Genomic DNA, 17,755 nt, shown 5'->3' with positions numbered 1-17,755 from the left:
TATGTTCAAATATAAAAGAGTATAATTGTCATGAACTGGAGATGAAATATCCAAGATTATACATAACCTCAAGACTTAAGTTGGTTTAGTTGGTGTATTTTCTAGGATATGGTCCTCAAGGAAAGTGTTCTGCTGAATCACTTATAAGTTTCTGTTGTCTGTCTAGACCATAAGCAATTTTTGCTACTACCACATAAAGCTGTCTATGAGTGTAACAGTAACACACAACACAAGCACGTACTCTGTCTAGAAGTGCTCTTGGTGCAGTTTGGTTCTTTATCCCATGAACCTGGCTATGTGATTCAGTCTGATTTGGGTTGTAGACTGAAAGCAAATCAGTCCTGAGAAGTTTGTTACTGAGCCCAATGTAGACTATGTCCAAAATACAAACTTTTTTGATGTGAGATGACCAAAGAAAAGAGGGCAAGGATCCAGAACGGCACTCACTGAATGTGAGAGAGAAAGCCTAAGGATAAAAGATGGTGCTGATTTTGTCTCAATCAATCTCTCTCTCCTTTTCTCTTTTTCCTATCTCCTTTTCCCGCTCTTCTCCTCTTTCCAAGGCTGATTTTCAAACTAAGGAAAATAGTGAGGAAGTTTTCTAAAGATCCTGTAATCAAAGAATCTGTGTGGAATTATTTTCTGAATATAGATACTCTGAGTTAGGAATGTACCATAAAATAGATGTATGGGTTGCACTGATTAGTAAGAATAAGTTCTTCCAAAAATCTGCAAGAGGAATACCTGTTCCGTGAATCATGTTCTTTGAATAGCCAGCGAGACAGAAGCAGAATGTCATTTAAAAGAAACCTAACCACCACCAAATGTTCGATGTTCTTTTCAGTAAATTTAAGTGTTCCTATTTTTATTCTCGCAATATTTTGTGTCATCATTATATTTTAACTATAAAATGTAGAGGTGACTAGTTAAGATGGACTTAGAAGAATAATTTTCATTTTTTTAAAAAAGTGACTTTAAATATCACTTGCAATAATAAACTTTGCTAATAAAATACTTTAATATGCGTTATAACTTAATCTTTGGCACTGTTTTTCTTGGCTTTACAGAAGCCACTAGATAAACAGCAGGTAACCTTTATTGATTGTTCTCATGTACCTACCAGTAGGCATAGCACTTTGAATCCACTGTTGTGTTCAGTCCTCTAATGGGTCTGTAAAGTACAAGAGATGCTGTTACTGCCCCCATCTTATAGATGGTTGCATGAAAGTGAGAGTTAAGTAACTTATCCAAGGTGACAAGGTAAATAAATCAGAACTGAGATCTTAGTTCAGGTAGTCAGACTCAAACATTTATACACTTAGCTGCTTTTGTCTCCTTTGCAAGGCACTGTCTTAAAATCTGAATCCAACTACATCAAATACTTTTAGAAATCAAAGATTTCTTCTGTTTTCCTAAGGGAAAACAGGAACCCTTACAATCAATAGTGATTGATTAATAAAACTCAGATCAGGGAGGTTTTTTGGTTGTTGTTTTTTCAGTTTCAAAGTTGCTAACACTTTATTTGCTTTATTTACAACATTCAAATGATGAGACCGAATGTGTTTGGTGCTGTGATTCCAGTTCCTCAAATTAATATTTCTCTTATCTCCAGATTTCCTTTAAAAATAATATGTTCATATACCTAGCCCCCAATTTTAATAATTCTTGTAATTCTTTTTGCTCCATTGGTACTTCTGCACTTTCCATATTAGAATTTTATCTTTTTGTGTAAGAATTTTCAGCCTGGGGCCAAGGACTTCGCTCAGTGGTGTAAGCACCTGCCTGGCAAGTATGAGGTTGTAAGTTCAATCCCAGTACCAAAACAATAATAATAAATTAAGGATTTTCACTCTAAACTAAGTCTAATAAAACAAATGAAAAATTTAATCTACAAATAAACAACTGGAAAAGAACTCAAATCTGTTTTGTAATAATTTTTAAGTAACCTAAATGTTATCTCATGTAAACTAGTAATGTCATGTTAAATGTTTAGCATATATTTAATATTATTAAATATTATGTTGCCATGTGCTTCATTTTGGTAATATCTAATATGATTTACAAAAGAAATTGGTGAATAGTTCTCACTTCTCTTGACTTGTATTTTATTAACTGATGCACTAGAATATACAGTTGTAATTTTTTTCCCTGTATGTTCCTTAGTACTTATCTCTGTCTCACTCATTCATTGTAGGCTCGTTATAGGAAGGAACAAACATTGCTTAAGCAGCTGCCTTGCATTCCACTGGTAGAAAACTTGTTGAAGGATGGTACAGATGGCTGTGCACTAGCTGCCCTTATTCATTTTTACTGTCCTGGTGTTGTCAGATTAGAAGGTAAGTGTTCTGGTGAAATGTTTTCAAACTTCAGATAAATGATAAGAAAAATGTTTCAGATAGTAGTTAATAGTTTGATACTCCCCACAAGCACATTAACTGTTCCTCTTTTGAATATCTAAAATTTATATTTTAGAAATAATAATGAGGATTGGGGATTTAGCTCAGCAGCTCAAGTGCTTGTGTGCTATGTGTGATGTCGTGAATTCAATCCCTGGTACCAAAAAGAAAAAAGAAGAGAAGAAAAGAAAAAAAATTATTAATAAAGAGAAAAATACATCCCCCCCCCAAATGAAGCTTTTAAAAATACTTACGTATAATTTTGAGGAAGATAAGAACTTTTGTGTAATAACTACTGTTTGTAAATGTATGTTATTAAACAGATTTCACAAAATTGTGTATTTGTACTATCACTAATTTTTCTCAGATGAATCACTTTGCTCTTTTTCTATTTGAAGATATTTGTTTGAAAGAAACTATGTCTTTGGCTGATAGCCTGTATAATCTGCAGCTGATTCAAGAATTTTGCCAAGAATACTTGAACCAGTGTTGCCATTTCACTCTGGAAGATATGCTCTATGCTGCTTCATCTATAAAGGTAAATTAAATGATTCTCTTTTTTCCTTTGCTTTGTTAAAGGTTGTTTTAAAAAAATAACAGAAGAAATGGCCTAGTTATATTAAGCTCATGCACTAATTATATCAGTCAGCAGAGATTTTGAAAAATAATTTGTTTGCTTTTTCTGTTCATGTTTTCAATACATTATTAGTATTCAATATAGTATTCAATACAATTAATTTTACAATGCAAAGCCAAACTTAAAGGCATGTATAGAACTGACTGTTAGCGGAGTGCAGTGGTACATACCTGTAATGCACTAACAGACTGAAGCAAGAGGATTGCAATTAAGTCCTGCCTGGGCCAATTAAAGAGCCTTGTCTCCAAATAAAGAAGTAAAAAGGGCTGAGGAAGTAGTTCAATGGTAGAACACCTCTGGGTATAGTTCCCAGTACCACAAAGCAAAACAAAACAAAAATCCTGATCTGTTCTAATGCTAATAAAATAGAATATGAGCCTTGAGTCAAAATGTAGGATTCCAAAAAGGGAAGAAAATATTAAAATGATCTGGAAATGAATTTTCTGAAAAGGAATGCTGTTGTATTAATTATTATATTATTATATTTACATCTTGTTTCAGAGTATTATGTACTATCTATTGGTATTTAGCTGCTTCTTACTGCTGTCCTTCTAGAAGTAACTTGTTAAGCAACTAATAGTGTTCTTGATAGTTGGCATAAATCAGTAAATGAAATAGGCAAAGGTTCCCATGCCTTTGAAACAGATTTTCTCCTGGCAGAGACAGACACAAGTCTCAGGCAGAGTCCATCTGCTTCTGAGCTGCAAGTTAAAAGGCAGCTAATGATCTAGAGTGTCATTTAGCTAAAAATACTGTTATTCCCAGTGGCCCACAGTTCTGAAATTCTTTGATATTCCTTACATCCTTTGCCTAAAATTTGCCCTTTTGTGTCAAGGATTTAAGAATAATGGATCTTTTAATAAATTTAAAAGTTTGCCTGAGAGGAACAACTTTATATCAATCTTAACCATAGTTCTAAATGCAACCTTAATAGAAACCACTTATGGGCCACTCACTGGGACGCTAGTGATAATGTACTTTCAATTGTTGTTCTTGGGGCTGGGAATTTAGCTCAGCGGCATAAGCGCCTGCCTTGCAAGCAGGCAGTCGTGAGTTCGATTCCCGGTACCGATGAAAAGGAAAAAAGACAAAAAAAAAAAAAATTGTTGTTCTTCAGGGTCTTACCTCTTCTTTCTATGCCAATGTAGGATTACTAGAGGACAAAAGATAGAGCCAGTAGGGAAAGCATTTCCAAAATAGGCATGCTTCTGTTAACCCTAAGTAGTACCCACCCCTTACTCTAAGACACTATCAAAAGAAAACCCTTAATTCTGAAGATTTGTATCTTGCCTTTTTCATCAAAATGGAAGTTAGGAACCATTATTTTCATATATCTCTTGCTAATGAGCTTTCTGTTACTTGCCTATAAGAAAATTTGATTTCTATAATCTCAAAGGGTAAAAAATTACTTGTTAAATTATAAAGCCATAGGTTTGAATTTACATGAGTATCTTGAGACTCAAGCCTTCTACAAGTTACGTGGTCCATGATGCTTGCAAACCTCATTTTCACTTTAATAACACGTTATAAGTACTATCTTCCCTCTTGGGAAAAGTAAAGTGCTCTGGTCACTCACTACAGAGTGCAATTTGGTTTTATTTAACCAAATTTAAAATACAGAGGAAAATGTGAGTCTTTGAGGTTGATCCTGAGCATCTTGAAAAACAAAACCAGTACAAAAATCATGTATAAAGAATTTTCATAGTAAAAATGATTGATCATAATGTGGCATAAATTAAAATATTTTGTAATGCAGTTGACCTCAAAGGAAAGGGAGCTACTTTTACTAAAGAAAGAAAGTGCTTAACAAATATAATGTACTGCATGATGTAATTTAAATCTTTTTTTTTCTTCCTTTTTGGTGCTGCTAGTAGTTAAACCTGGATTCATTGAGCCATACTCCCAATCCCCAAAATCATTTCCCATTTATGTGCAAACATATATACATCCTGTCTACTCTCTGTACCTGAAGGTTCCAATTCAGCTAACCACAGATAATGGTGAAAAAATCCTGTGTTAATACTAAACATGTATGAATGTTTTATTTTGTTTTTGTTCATTCCTAAAAATTTCAGTTTACATAGCATAACTGTTTATGTAACATTTACATTGTATTAGGTGTTACAAAGAACCTGTAGAAGATTTGTGATAGTCTATGGGAGGATGTATGCGTTATATGTAAATACTACACCATTTAAGGTTAAAACTCAGGCATTACAGACTTTGGTGTTCATGGTTGATGCTGGAACTGAGGGATGGTTCTATATAGGTACACAAAAATGCTTTGTAGAACGGTACACAACAGTGATTTCTTCTGAGTGTGGTATTAGGATATGGGGGCTATGGCATATTTTTGCTATTCTGTGTTTATATATTCTGTGTCATTTACCTTGTTTTAATATGTAACTTTGAAAGAAGGAAAGAAGCAGTTTTTACATGAAATTAATGTGGTACTCTTTTTTTCCCACAAACACTGACATGCATTTTTGTGGTGAGTTCTCAGCTGAGACCCCATCCTCTTAAATAAACAAGTGCATAGAAAAGAAGGGATTTAGAAAGTTTTGTACAATATCTACATCATAGATCCCAAGGCAGGAAGGGGGCTTACAAATTTATTGCCTTTTAGTCATAAATCTAGAACAAAATAATCTTCATGAGCTTTAGTCACTAAGAAAACTATTTCTTACTATATTGCCCAAACAATATGATTGTGTTATTGAGACAGCTATGTGCCAAGGTCTTTAAAATATTGGTTTTTTGTCAACAGATAATTTTTGAACATGTAAGAAGTGTTTTTCTATAGGAGCCAGGGATATAGCTCAATGGCACAAGCACCTGTCTGGCAGGTGTGAGGTTGTTTGACTCTTGGTATCCTTCCCCCTCCAAAAAGAAAGAAAGAGTGTTTTTCCAAAAGATAAAGTCAAATTTCAGTTAACTGCTAAGAGAGTGGAAAGCAGCACCAGTGTTTACAAAGTTAATTTTTTTACTTTGGCCTTAGAAAGTATGCTATAAACATAAGTATAAAGAAAAAATATAAATCATAGAAACCTTACTACACAGTCATAGGCCTTTATCAATGGTTGGTTATTTTGTTGAATATACATTCATTCATTTAGCAAGTATTTATTAAGTATCTATTATGTTCTAGGCTCTGTTTTAAACAATAGAACATAAAATGATGAGCACAGGCTTTGTCTTTCCAGACTTATTTGTAGACTGCCTGGTAAAATGAGAAATTTTGGAGAATGTGATGTTAGATAAAGCTGGAAAGATGAAAAAGTACCCAATCAAGTAGCCTGTTATAAACTATACTAACCTTTCCCTTTTATCTCAAGAATAGTGAATAGAGGGGGGAAAGTTTGTTCTTAATAAAAACCAATCAGAGAGGGCAAATTTGTCCAAACAAGAATCAGAACTGTAATGATGAAAATGGAGAGGATGCATAGATTCCAGAAATATTTAGAATGCAAATTTTGCAGATTGTGGTGTTACCTTGAATATGGAGAAGGAAAGAAAAGGTGTCAAGGATGTCTCCTGGGTGTATGATTTGCACATTGAAATAATGGCCATCCAATGAGATAGGACTGGAGTAAAATTAGATTTAAAGGGAAGATCACTATTTCAATTTTGGACATTAGTGTTTTTGAGATACTCAAAAGAAAATGGTTTGAAAACCATTGTATATGTGAGTACATTTAAGAGGCATTTGGTACATACAAGCTCACAAACATTAGCAGTATTTCAAAGAGAAGAAAGATCATGGGTATCTGCCACTGCTAAAAGATCATGTAGTGAAAAGTCTTCAGTTTAGCAAAATATTTAAGTCATTGGTGACTTGAGAAAATTCTGTTTTGAAGCAACAATGTGGTTCAGTGATAGACTAGAATAGGTCAGACAGTAGGAGAGGATGAAATGAAGCATGTAATAAAGGCTTGCTCTTAAAGTATGGGAGAGGCATGGGCATGTTTAAAAGCCAAGTAGGAAAGATTCACCTGAGAGGGGTATATACTAAGAACATTAATTCTGAAAAGGCAAGCAGGGATGAGATCCCATCCCCAGTCTGAGGAATTACAAACATGCTGCTTCCAATAGTATTTGTATATAAACATTTTAATATTCTGTGAGTTTACAGTGATAGCATATACTTAAAGTAGGAAACCTACCAAATTCTGTTTACCACCCTTCATATCCTGTATGACACTCCAGACTCTTACACTCATCTCCCTCAAGACAGGTCTGCTTAACTGATAACTGTGTCAGAGGTGATACAATTCATGATTCCTTTCACTACCTGTTTCTCTCATCTTCTTTATTTTATTAAATGGTAATATTAGTTGCTAAAGACTAAAACCTAAGAGTCTTCACCTGTGATTCTTCTCTCTCAGTCACTTCCTCCATTCACCATAGACTCAGGAACTATCATATAAGAAATGAGTATTTGGGGGCTGGGGATTTAGCTCAGTGGCATAAGCACCTGCCTTGCAAGTGTGTGGTCTTGAGTTTGATCCCCGGTACCGATAAAAAAGAAAAAGACAAAAAAAAAAAAAAAAAAAAGAAATGAGTATTTGAAAGTTACTAGCTTAAATATGAGAAATCAAGCCAAAAGAGAGTAAAGAGATTTTGAATATAATTTTTACCTAAACTATGTGATTTTTTACTAAACTTAATAGCTTATACTTAATATTCTCCAGTAATGGAGGGGTAGGGTTTAATCCCTGTATTTTCATAGATAAAGTAGATTATGATTTTGTATCATTAATTTGTAATCAGGTTTAACCTAATTTAGAGTCTCTTTTAATTTTCTTAATTTTTTTCATTATAGAGTAACTATTTGGTGTTCATGGCAGAACTCTTCTGGTGGTTTGAAGTTGTGAAGCCGTCATTCGTACAACCTCGCATTGTTTGTCCACAAGGAGGTAACCACTTCTTTACAAATTTTTAATGTGGAAAATATGGAACGTTTATGTAACCTCACCAAGTTATTCTTTCAGAGGAAAACCTATTATTGTGTTAGATTTCAACTGTTATCCTTGATAGATTCTAAGGACTATATTTTCATATCTTAAAGCCTTAAAAGTCTCTAAAAAGCTGATGATTAATATGGTTAGGAGAATAGAAAAGAAAATGGAGAGAATGGCTCTGATTTGAAATCTTATTATTTGGAACTTTTAGCTCTACTATGTGCCATCTACTTATTTGTATCTTTTATGCCTATCCAGTTTTTATTCATCTTAAAATTTTTGTTCTTACTATATTACTTAGGATCCACTGACATTATTGTTGGACTTTAACTTACAGTCTAAATTTGCATTTAAACCATAAAAAGGTTCTGTATAAATTTTTAAATCTAGTAGACTGCAATTGTTACAATATCCTGATGTATTATACATAATAATAAAACTAGTAAGTAAAGAAGTTACCGTAAAGATCCTGAGCAATAAGGAACAAAAACGCCTCTTTAACTTTCTCTAAAACAAAATTTTGTATACTAAAACAAATTTCCTATTGGCTTCCATATAAAATCAGATGCTTATTTCTACAGGGGAGAGAATTATCTCAAATTATAAAGGTTAGTCCAGTAATAAACTGTGTTCCAGAGTGAATTATATAACCAATGACTATCCCACCTAACACAAGGCATGCCTGTTGTGCATAATAACTAATTAGCAGTTTTCCTAGACCCCACAACTTATTTTTTTAATCACTGTAGTTATCCCCCGCCCAAGAAGAAGTAGATAAGAAAGCAGTAAGGAAGGAAGGAAAAAGTATTAGCCAATGAGGAGGTATATCATTATAGAGGATACAGTGAGCTTACCTTAGGCAGTGTCTTGTTACTTTGCTTGTCCAACACTCACAAATTACAGGAGGAAGATTTTATTAGCTCACAATTTGTAGAGGTTTCAGTCTACAATTAGCTAGCTCCAAGGCAGAGTGGCACATGGCAGAGGGGCAACAATTCATGGTGGCAGAAAACACCAGAAGCAACAAATGGAAGGAAGAAACAACAAGACAAACCTCTTTCTGCCCCTATATTGTACCCAGCCTACCAGGATAGATTTGTACCAGTCCAATCAGTAGACAGAGCTGGGAATCACTCTCCCTTAATCCCAGCATCATACAATGAATCAATGACACACTGTAGATTCAGCCACCTCCAAAAAAACTATGACTGGATGAAAATTTAGGGGGACATCTAGACACAAACCATTATAGATAGCTCACTGCATCTGGCAAAAATCTGAAATAGGCAATGAGTAGTCTGTCCTATTGTGCCTAAGCTGTATAGAGCAGATTCTGAATATTGAGCCATTAGTCAATAAAAGAATATCCTTCCAGAATTTGAGATATCTCCTTAAGGCCATTACATAAAGTCACATATCTTTAGAAATTATCATGACCCATATTTGTACAGTTTTTAAATTAAAATATTTTTACCTACATTGCTTTCTATTATTTTATCTATAAAATCCATTACTTAAGTACCAGCAACAGTTTCATTAAATATCAAAGGAAAAAAGTCAGTTGTTTTTTCAGTTACTCATAAAAACTCCTTCAGTGAGTTTATTTTCCAGTGAATTGTCTTTATCAAAATGCCAACTGTTCCTTCCATAAAAAAGCAAAGATGACCATATGAATCAAATTCTGAGAAAGCTTTCACAAAATTAAGAAAAATTTTAAAGTATCTACATTATTTTATGGTAGGCTCCCCTTCCTCCAGTTAAACTAAATCAAGTAAATTCTTTAAAGTACAAAATTTAACCCTTTAGTTTTAAACATTTATGATCCAGAATTCCTGAGATAATGTTAGAAACATGCTAAATGTATAATTTTGAGATTTTATCTTTTATTCTAGCTGAGCCTGTAAAAGCTTTTCCATCAATTCCTGTCTTGAATGCGGCCAAAAGAAATGTCTTGGACAGCTCATGCAGTTCTGATTTTACTTCAAGGTAGATACCATGATCGCTTCATTTTCACTGTTTTTACTCCATTTACTAATGAAATTACATAGTTTAGGGGCTGGGGATTTAGCTCAGCAGCATAAGCGCCTGCCTTGCAAGTGTGCAGTCGTGAGTTCGATCCCTGGTACTGATAAAAAAAAAAAGAAAAGAAAAAAAATTACATAGTTTACATTAGTAAGATTTTTAAAAATTTTTAGTTCAATCTATTAAAGTCTATTTTAATGTAAGTATAATTGAGAAGGAAATAAAGGTTTCATAAATGTCTCTAGTGAACTACACTGAAAAGTGGGAATATATCATATGATCCAAATAACCAACCTAAAATTAAACTTGTGCTGTGTAATTGCTCATAGTTGAAGATTATCCCATTGTATAATTGATAATTGTCTAATAGATAACTCTGAAGCCTCAAGGGGATTTCAGAGTTATGTTTTAATTTTTTTCATCTTTTAAAGCAATTTTTCCCCACTGTTTTGTCTCCTGGTTACTATTGCTGTTGAGAGATAGCAGTAAAATACCTATTATAAATAGGGACTCTTTCTCTACTGCCTGATCCCCTAATATCAGGAATTGAGCTGAAAACAAACTAAAAAATGTTCTGCCATTTAATGTCAGAATAATCGTGACTACTGTTTCAAATATGTGATAGGGACATTGGTTTACTTTAAAATGTTCTTTGGCATTTCCTGTAAGCAGCTTTTAATTTGTGTGTATCAAACCTAAAATTTATATTGACTTGGACTGATTTTTTTGGCTTAAAATCAGTGTGTTTTCAAAAATTTCAATCACACTCAAAGGTTCATTTAAAAATAAAGCAAAAAAGTTACAGTACTTTATAACATTTTTTATTTATAAACTTACTCTGGACCTATGACTTACTATTTACATTTAAAAAGTTTCACTGTCAAATTCAGACTAATTTATGTGAAGTCCAAGGCTTGACTGAACATTTGGCAGTATTCTTACTCCCTTTATAAGATTTCTTCCCTGTGTGAACTGTCTGAGGTCTGTAAGGGATTTCTTCCAAATCATTTTCTTTTCTTACCCTCCAATTTACTACTATAAACAGTATTACTATTTCCATTAACTTTTCTATTCATAACTCTCTGTGGTTTAATACCAAGGAGTGAAGTTCTTTGATCAACAAAGTTTTTAACCTATGTATATTTTTCCCATGGGTAATTTTTTTTCTAAATACTATCTCCTCAGTGCTTTGGTTGATTATATAGTGATATTTCCTTCCTTAAAAATTTATAAAATGGGGGCTGGGGATTTAGCTCAGCGGCATAAGCGCCTGCCTTGCAAGCAGGCAGTCGTGAGTTCGATCCCTGGTACCGATAAAAAGGAAAAAGACAAAAAAAAAAATTTTATAAAATGCTCAGTGTTCTAGGTAATCAATCACTCTTGTATTATTATATCTTTAAATTCCACCTTAAAAGTAGAAAGTGAGTAGCCAAACTTGCTGGCACACACCTGTAATCCTAGTACTCAGAAGACTGGAGAATCACTGCAAAGAATCATAGGTTGCAGGAGAATCACTGCAAATTGAAGGCTAGTCTAAACTACCAAAGCAAGGTCCTGTCTCTAAAAACAAAGCAAAATGAAACAAATAAAAAAGTACAAAATGAGACTTACCACCTTACGAGTAGATTATTCCATAATAATTGTTTCCAGGAACCTGAGTGAACAATCTACTACATTTCTGGCACTGGAAAATATTTTATTTTAGGTTCCATGGGAGATTTGTCCCTTTTTGTTCAGATACCTAAGTGACTACTTTTTCCTATCTTTGCTAGCAAAAGTTCTTTTTATAACCCAGGTAGATACCTAAATACTTGCTCTTGAAGAATTGTGTATTGTCTACTAGTCATCCTGACTTAAGTTTCCACATAGTCCTTTGTCATCTAGGAATAACGTAACCACATCTACAGTACAAATGTTATTGTGCTTAAAGAACTCATGAGAAAGAAAAAAAGAAGGGATAAAATCAAGAGATTTTCAGCAGCTATTCCACATATTTGGTGACAACTTATCCAAGAGTTGAACAAGCTCAAAACCCTATGTACAATTACAGAAATGAGACAGTGGGCTTTTACAACAGGTTGCAAAGGCTGAACACATTTTAATAACCAGCTTGCTTAGAGTTACCCTCCTGTCAGAGCTGAGGGAGAGTAGAAACTGTAACAGTGATCTCAGAGGATCTCAAAGAGAGGTGTAATAAACACACCAGGGAGCAATGTGAGTATTTTCTGAAGGCCTGACAAGCAGTTGGAAGTAAACTGAGAGGTTGTTACTTTTGGAGAAAGTTCTTTAAGCTTTCATCAAATTGTAATGTTTATAATATATATCTTTGTATTCTTTGGTTGACTTAAGCATCTTCTCATTTTACATTAGCCAAAAGATAATATGGTTTGGGAGAACTACAGAAGTTACTGCATCTCACATCCCAGTTCTCAGCCACTTGGAAGTGGGAATGCCTAACTTCCTCACTTGACTGCAGGGAGCAGCATGGCAGACAAAACCTTACACAGAGAAAAACTCTGTGCTTGACTCTGGCCAAATATCATTATAATTTAAGGAAGAGATGCCTGATCTCTTGCATTAATAAGAAAGGAATGAAATTAAATAAGTAGAAATAGTAGAAAATTTCGTATCTTTGTAGACATTGCTTCAAGGCATGGCTTGCTGTCTTATTGTAACTGTTAGAGATGTGCAGATACAGCTAATGAGTAGGGATGCTGTTGAGCTCTTTTACTAAGTTTTGGCTATATGTGTAGTTTTTAGAAATTTAGATTTAAACAAAATATTTCAAGTTCGTTTCATATAATATTTTCATTTCCCAAGTTTTTCAAAATGTTTATTAGTACATGTTTGCAGTACATAATGGTACACATATATAACACATCTTAATTCTATTCTTATCTGCTTCCTCTACTGTCCCTCCCCTGCCCTCTACCTCCTGGCCCCCTTCTCATTTGTCAAAGACCTGTTGCCTTTTTGTTGTTGTTGTTGTTGTTTTTGAGACAGGATCTTGCTACATAGTTTCGCCTGGATTTAAACTCATTGTGTAATCCAGGCTGATCTCAAACTCACAGTGATCCTTTTGCCTCAGTCTCCTGAGTGCTAGGTGTGATTACAGGCATGACCACCATGCCCAGCTGCCCTGTTTCTTATTATCTTTTATTTTACTCTTTATTTATGTTTTGTGTTTCTCATATGAGAAATCATGCAATATTTAATCTTGTATGTCTGATTTATTTCACTTTATGGCCTCAAGGTACCTCCATTTTCCTACAAATAACTCAAACATATCCTCTCTATAGCAGAGAAATACTCCGTTGTGTATAAATACCTCATTTTCTTTATCCATTCATCTGTCGATGAACATACAGGCTGTCTCCAAGATTTAGTTATTAGGAATTGTACATCTGTAAACAAGGTTATGCATGTTTCAGTTTAATATGATAACTTTAATGCCTTCAGGAAGATGCCTGGAAGGAATAACTGGGTCATATGCAATTTCTAATTCTAGTGTTTTGAGGAATCACTATTCTGATTTTCATAGTAATTGTACTCATTCACATTCCCACCAGCAATTGGAATAAGACGGAATCCATATTAATTTGCATCTCTCTAATGGCCAGAAATGTTGAACATTTTTTCGTGTATTTATTTGCCATTTGTACTTTTTCTGAAAAGTGTCTGTTCTGTTTCAGTTGCCTGATTTTTAACTGATTTCTCGATTCTTCTAATAGGAAAGTGAAAATAAAATGCCGTTTCTCATCTCATAAGAACATTGAGATGTGTGTGAAAGTTCCTCAAATTGTTTGGATAAAAAATAAAAAATACATACGTACATACAGCCGTTGTTTGATTTATGCAGTAGATTGTTTTTATTTAGAATGCACAATCAGTCAGGCATAGTAGCACACACCTGTAATCCCAACACCTGGGAGACTGAGGCAAGATCAATTGTTGTGAGTTTGAAGCTAGCCTGAGCTACCTAGTAAGTTCAAGGTCAACCTAAACTGCATAGTGAAATTCAAAGGAATATACAATCAGAGGTGATAGTATTATTTCTAACTTCAGTCATTCTATATAAAATATTTATTAAAGAACTAAAATGTTGGGGCTGGGGATTTAGCTCAACAGCATAAGCACCTGCCTTGCAAGCAGGCTATTGTGAGTTCGATCCCCGGTACTGATTAAAAAAGAAAAAAAGAAAGAACTAAAATGTAACATTTTAATATATTCTGCATTGCAGTGGGGAAGGAGCTGGATTCACACAGTATCATCATTTACCTTCTAGATATTCACATCCTCAAGCCCATTCTTCTACTTCAGGTAATTCACTTCAAAAACCTAAGAAAATTTATTTCAGGTAGGTTAATTGGGAAATTATTGAGAAGTATAAATAAACAAATGTTTTCTTTTTATGAAAAGTGCCTGTAAGGCTAATTTTGGATAATCTGTTTCTCTATGCTTTTCTTTCTCGTGGTGCTAGAGATCCAGAGCACCGCCTTACATGTCTCACATGTTAGCCAAATGCTCTGCCACTGAACTACATTCCCAGCCTCTGCTACTGTTTCGTATTTATCGACTTGCTTTTGCTGGAGATTAAACCCAAGACCTTGCTCATGCTAAACACATGCTCTACTACTAAGCTATAATCTTAGCCCTACAGTTTTTTTTTAATTTTAAATTTTTGTGTGTGTGTGTGCTGGGTATTCTTCTTTCTTTAGCACTATTAATGAATTGTAAAATGTTGGAAATCTGTTAAATTGTTGACTTCAGTGGCTTTTTCTGTTTTTCATTTGAAGTAGGAATTAGAAGGTCTTCATCTATGTCTTATGTTGATGGCTTCATAGGAACATGGCCCAAAGAGAAAAGGTAAATAAAGAGAATTATTCTTAAGTATATTTACGCTGTCAAGAAATGCCAGTTTTATTTATCTTTTGTTATTAGCTAGGTTTTCATATCTAAACTTTAGATTAGTACTAAATTTTTAACAGGCAGCATAACAGATCAAAGGGGCTAAATTTACAAGGTAGCGAAATAGCCCTAACCTTACCTTGAGGACTATGATTATTAGAAATAGGCAAAGAAAGGAAATACCTCAGATAATTGTTCAGTGATATCTTATAAATCACTTATTTGCTAGGATTACTTAAGGATTTTATCTTTTTTTTTTTTTTAGATCATCAGTGCATGGTGTTTCATTCGATATTTCTTTTGATAAAGAAGACAGTGTACAGAGATCCACTCCAAACCGAGGAATCACACGTTCTATTAGTAATGAAGGGCTTACTCTGAACAACAATCGTTTACCTAAACATATTAGGAAAAATTTGTCCTTTAAGCCAGTAAATGGAGAAGAAGAAGCAGAAAGCATTGAAGAAGAACTTAATGTTGACCCTCACAGTGACCTCAAATCTTACTTGCCCTCAAAACGTAATACAGATGAACTAAATTCTAATGAGAATATGCATTACAAGCTTCCAAATGGAGCTTTACAAAATAGAGTACTTCTAGATGAGTTTGGCAATCAGATTGAAACACCAAGCATTGAAGAGGCATTACAAATAATTCATGATACTGAAAAATCTCCCCGAACACCCCGGCCAGACCAGATTGCTAATGGCTTCTTTCTTCATAGCCAAGAAATGAGTATCTTAAATTCAAATGTCAAGCTAAGTCAATCTAGTCCTGATAACATAACTGATACAAAAGGTGCCTTAAGTCCCATAACTGATACCACAGAAGTAGACACTGGAATTCATGTTCCTTCGGAAGACATTCCTGAAACTATGGATGAAGACTCTTCTTTGAGAGATTATACTGTAAGCTTAGATTCAGACATGGATGATGCATCTAAATTTCTTCAGGATTATGATATAAGAACCAACAACCTCAGAGAAGCTTCAAGTCCTTGTCCAAGCACTATAAGTACTAAGTCTCAGCCAGGTAGCAGTGCTTCTTCTAGTTCTGGGGTTAAGATGACCAGCTTTGCTGAACAGAAATTCAGGAAACTGAATCATACTGATGGAAAAAGTAGTGGAAGCAGTTCTCAAAAAACTACTCCAGAGGGCTCTGAACTTAATATTCCTCATGTGGTTGCTTGGGCACAAATTCCAGAAGAAACAGGCCTTCCACAAGGACGGGACACAACACAGCTGTTGGCGTCTGAAATGGTGCATCTTAGAATGAAGCTAGAAGAAAAGAGGCGTGCTATAGAAGCCCAAAAAAAGAAAATGGAAGCAGCTTTTACCAAACAGAGGCAGAAAATGGGAAGGACAGCATTCCTTACTGTAGTGAAAAAGAAAGGGGATGGGATTTCCCCTCTTCGAGAGGAAGCAGCTGGTGCAGAAGATGAGAAGGTATATACTGATCGAGCAAAAGAAAAGGAATTCCAAAAAACTGATGGACAAAGGAGCAAGTCTCTGGTAGACATAAAAGAAAGTATGGAGAATCCTCCAACCAAATGGCTGAAGTCTCCAACAACACCTGTTGATTCTGAGAAGCAGTGGAACCTCGCAAGCCCCTCAGAAGAGAATTTAAATGAAGGAGAGATTTTAGAATATACAAAATCCATTGAAAAGTTAAATTCATCCCTGCATCTTCTACAACAAGAAATGCAACGCTTGTCCCTTCAGCAGGAGATGTTAATGCAGATGAGGGAGCAGCAGTCTTGGGTGATTTCACCGCCGCAACCCTCTCCACAGAAACAGATCCGAGATTTTAAACCATCCAGGCAGGCAGGCCTGTCATCCACTGTTGCACCATTCTCCTCAGACTCCCCTCGCCCAACTCACCCATCTCCACAGTCTTCTAACAGAAAAAGCACATCTTTTTCTGTTAAAAATCAAAGGACTCCTAGGCCAAATGAACTAAAAATAACACCTTTGAATAGAACCCTGACGCCCCCACGGTCTGTAGACAGTCTTCCTCGCTTAAGGAGATTTTCACCAAGTCAAGTTCCCATTCAGACTCGGTCATTTGTATGTTTTGGGGACGATGGAGAACCTCAGTTAAAGGAATCCAAGCTGAAAGAGGAGGCTAAGAAGGAGGACTTGGAATGTAAAGGGGCTCTAGAACAGCAGGGACATAATCCTCAAGAAAAAGAGATGAAACCTTTTGAGTCAACAGTTTCAGAAGTTCTGTCACAGCCTGTCACAGAGACTGTATGTCTGACACCAGAGGACCAGTTGACTCAACCCACAGAACCACTTCCTAAACCCATTTTTCCACCTGTCACTCCTAAAAATGTTAATCTGATTGAAGTTTCCCTCTCAGATTTGAAACCCCCTGAAAAGGCTGATGTGTCTGTTGAAAAATATGATGGAGAAAGTGATAAAGAACAATTTGATGATGACCAGAAAGTATGCTGTGGATTCTTTTTTAAGGTAATACTAATCTTCATAGTTTGGGGCATCTCTATACGTATGTTGAGTGTGTTTTAAGTCGATATGTTTTATAGTACCAGTTCCTTTTGTTACAGGCTTGCCATTAATGCTAAAATATATTTTGAAGCCCCACTGTAGTATATTGCAATTCTAGCACACTGATAGTAGTAAACCCTTTTATCTTTTATTTCCATAAATGCCTGTTGAAAAATTATTCAGATCTTTTCTAAGAATGATTTGATTCTCTTGCCAATTTATAAACAGCTCATAACTTGATATCATTGTGAGTATGTTAGGTTTTTGACAGTCATTTTTCCTTACACTTTTTTCTTTAAAAAAAAATTTTTTTTTAATTAGCCA

At 34.7% G+C, this 17,755-nt stretch overlaps 1 protein-coding gene across 4 annotated transcripts in view; it reads left to right on the top strand.

Annotated features, from left to right (window-relative positions):
• The window catches only part of Camsap2 (calmodulin regulated spectrin associated protein family member 2), a 95,342-nt gene that overhangs the window by 65,221 nt on the left and 12,366 nt on the right, over positions 1-17,755 (top strand). For 3 of the 4 annotated variants that reach the window (XM_063239895.1, XM_013157985.2, XM_063239896.1), the window contains 7 exons: positions 2,195-2,336; positions 2,795-2,934; positions 7,856-7,949; positions 9,887-9,980; positions 14,257-14,336; positions 14,813-14,882; positions 15,190-17,395. In XM_063239895.1, the coding sequence (XP_063095965.1) occupies positions 2,195-2,336; positions 2,795-2,934; positions 7,856-7,949; positions 9,887-9,980; positions 14,257-14,336; positions 14,813-14,882; positions 15,190-17,395 (2,826 nt within the window). The remainder of the gene's footprint in view (positions 1-2,194; positions 2,337-2,794; positions 2,935-7,855; positions 7,950-9,886; positions 9,981-14,256; positions 14,337-14,812; positions 14,883-15,189; positions 17,396-17,755) is intronic. The other variant, XM_063239894.1, reaches the window with a different exon arrangement.

This window comes from Cavia porcellus, unplaced genomic scaffold (genome assembly GCF_034190915.1).
Source record: "Cavia porcellus strain 051 isolate PalLab524CR breed Dunkin Hartley unplaced genomic scaffold, mCavPor4.1 scaffold_29, whole genome shotgun sequence".
NCBI lineage: Eukaryota > Metazoa > Chordata > Mammalia > Rodentia > Caviidae > Cavia > Cavia porcellus.
The sequence above is the reverse complement of the archived record's forward strand: the minus strand, read 5'-3'. Positions and strand labels throughout refer to the sequence as shown.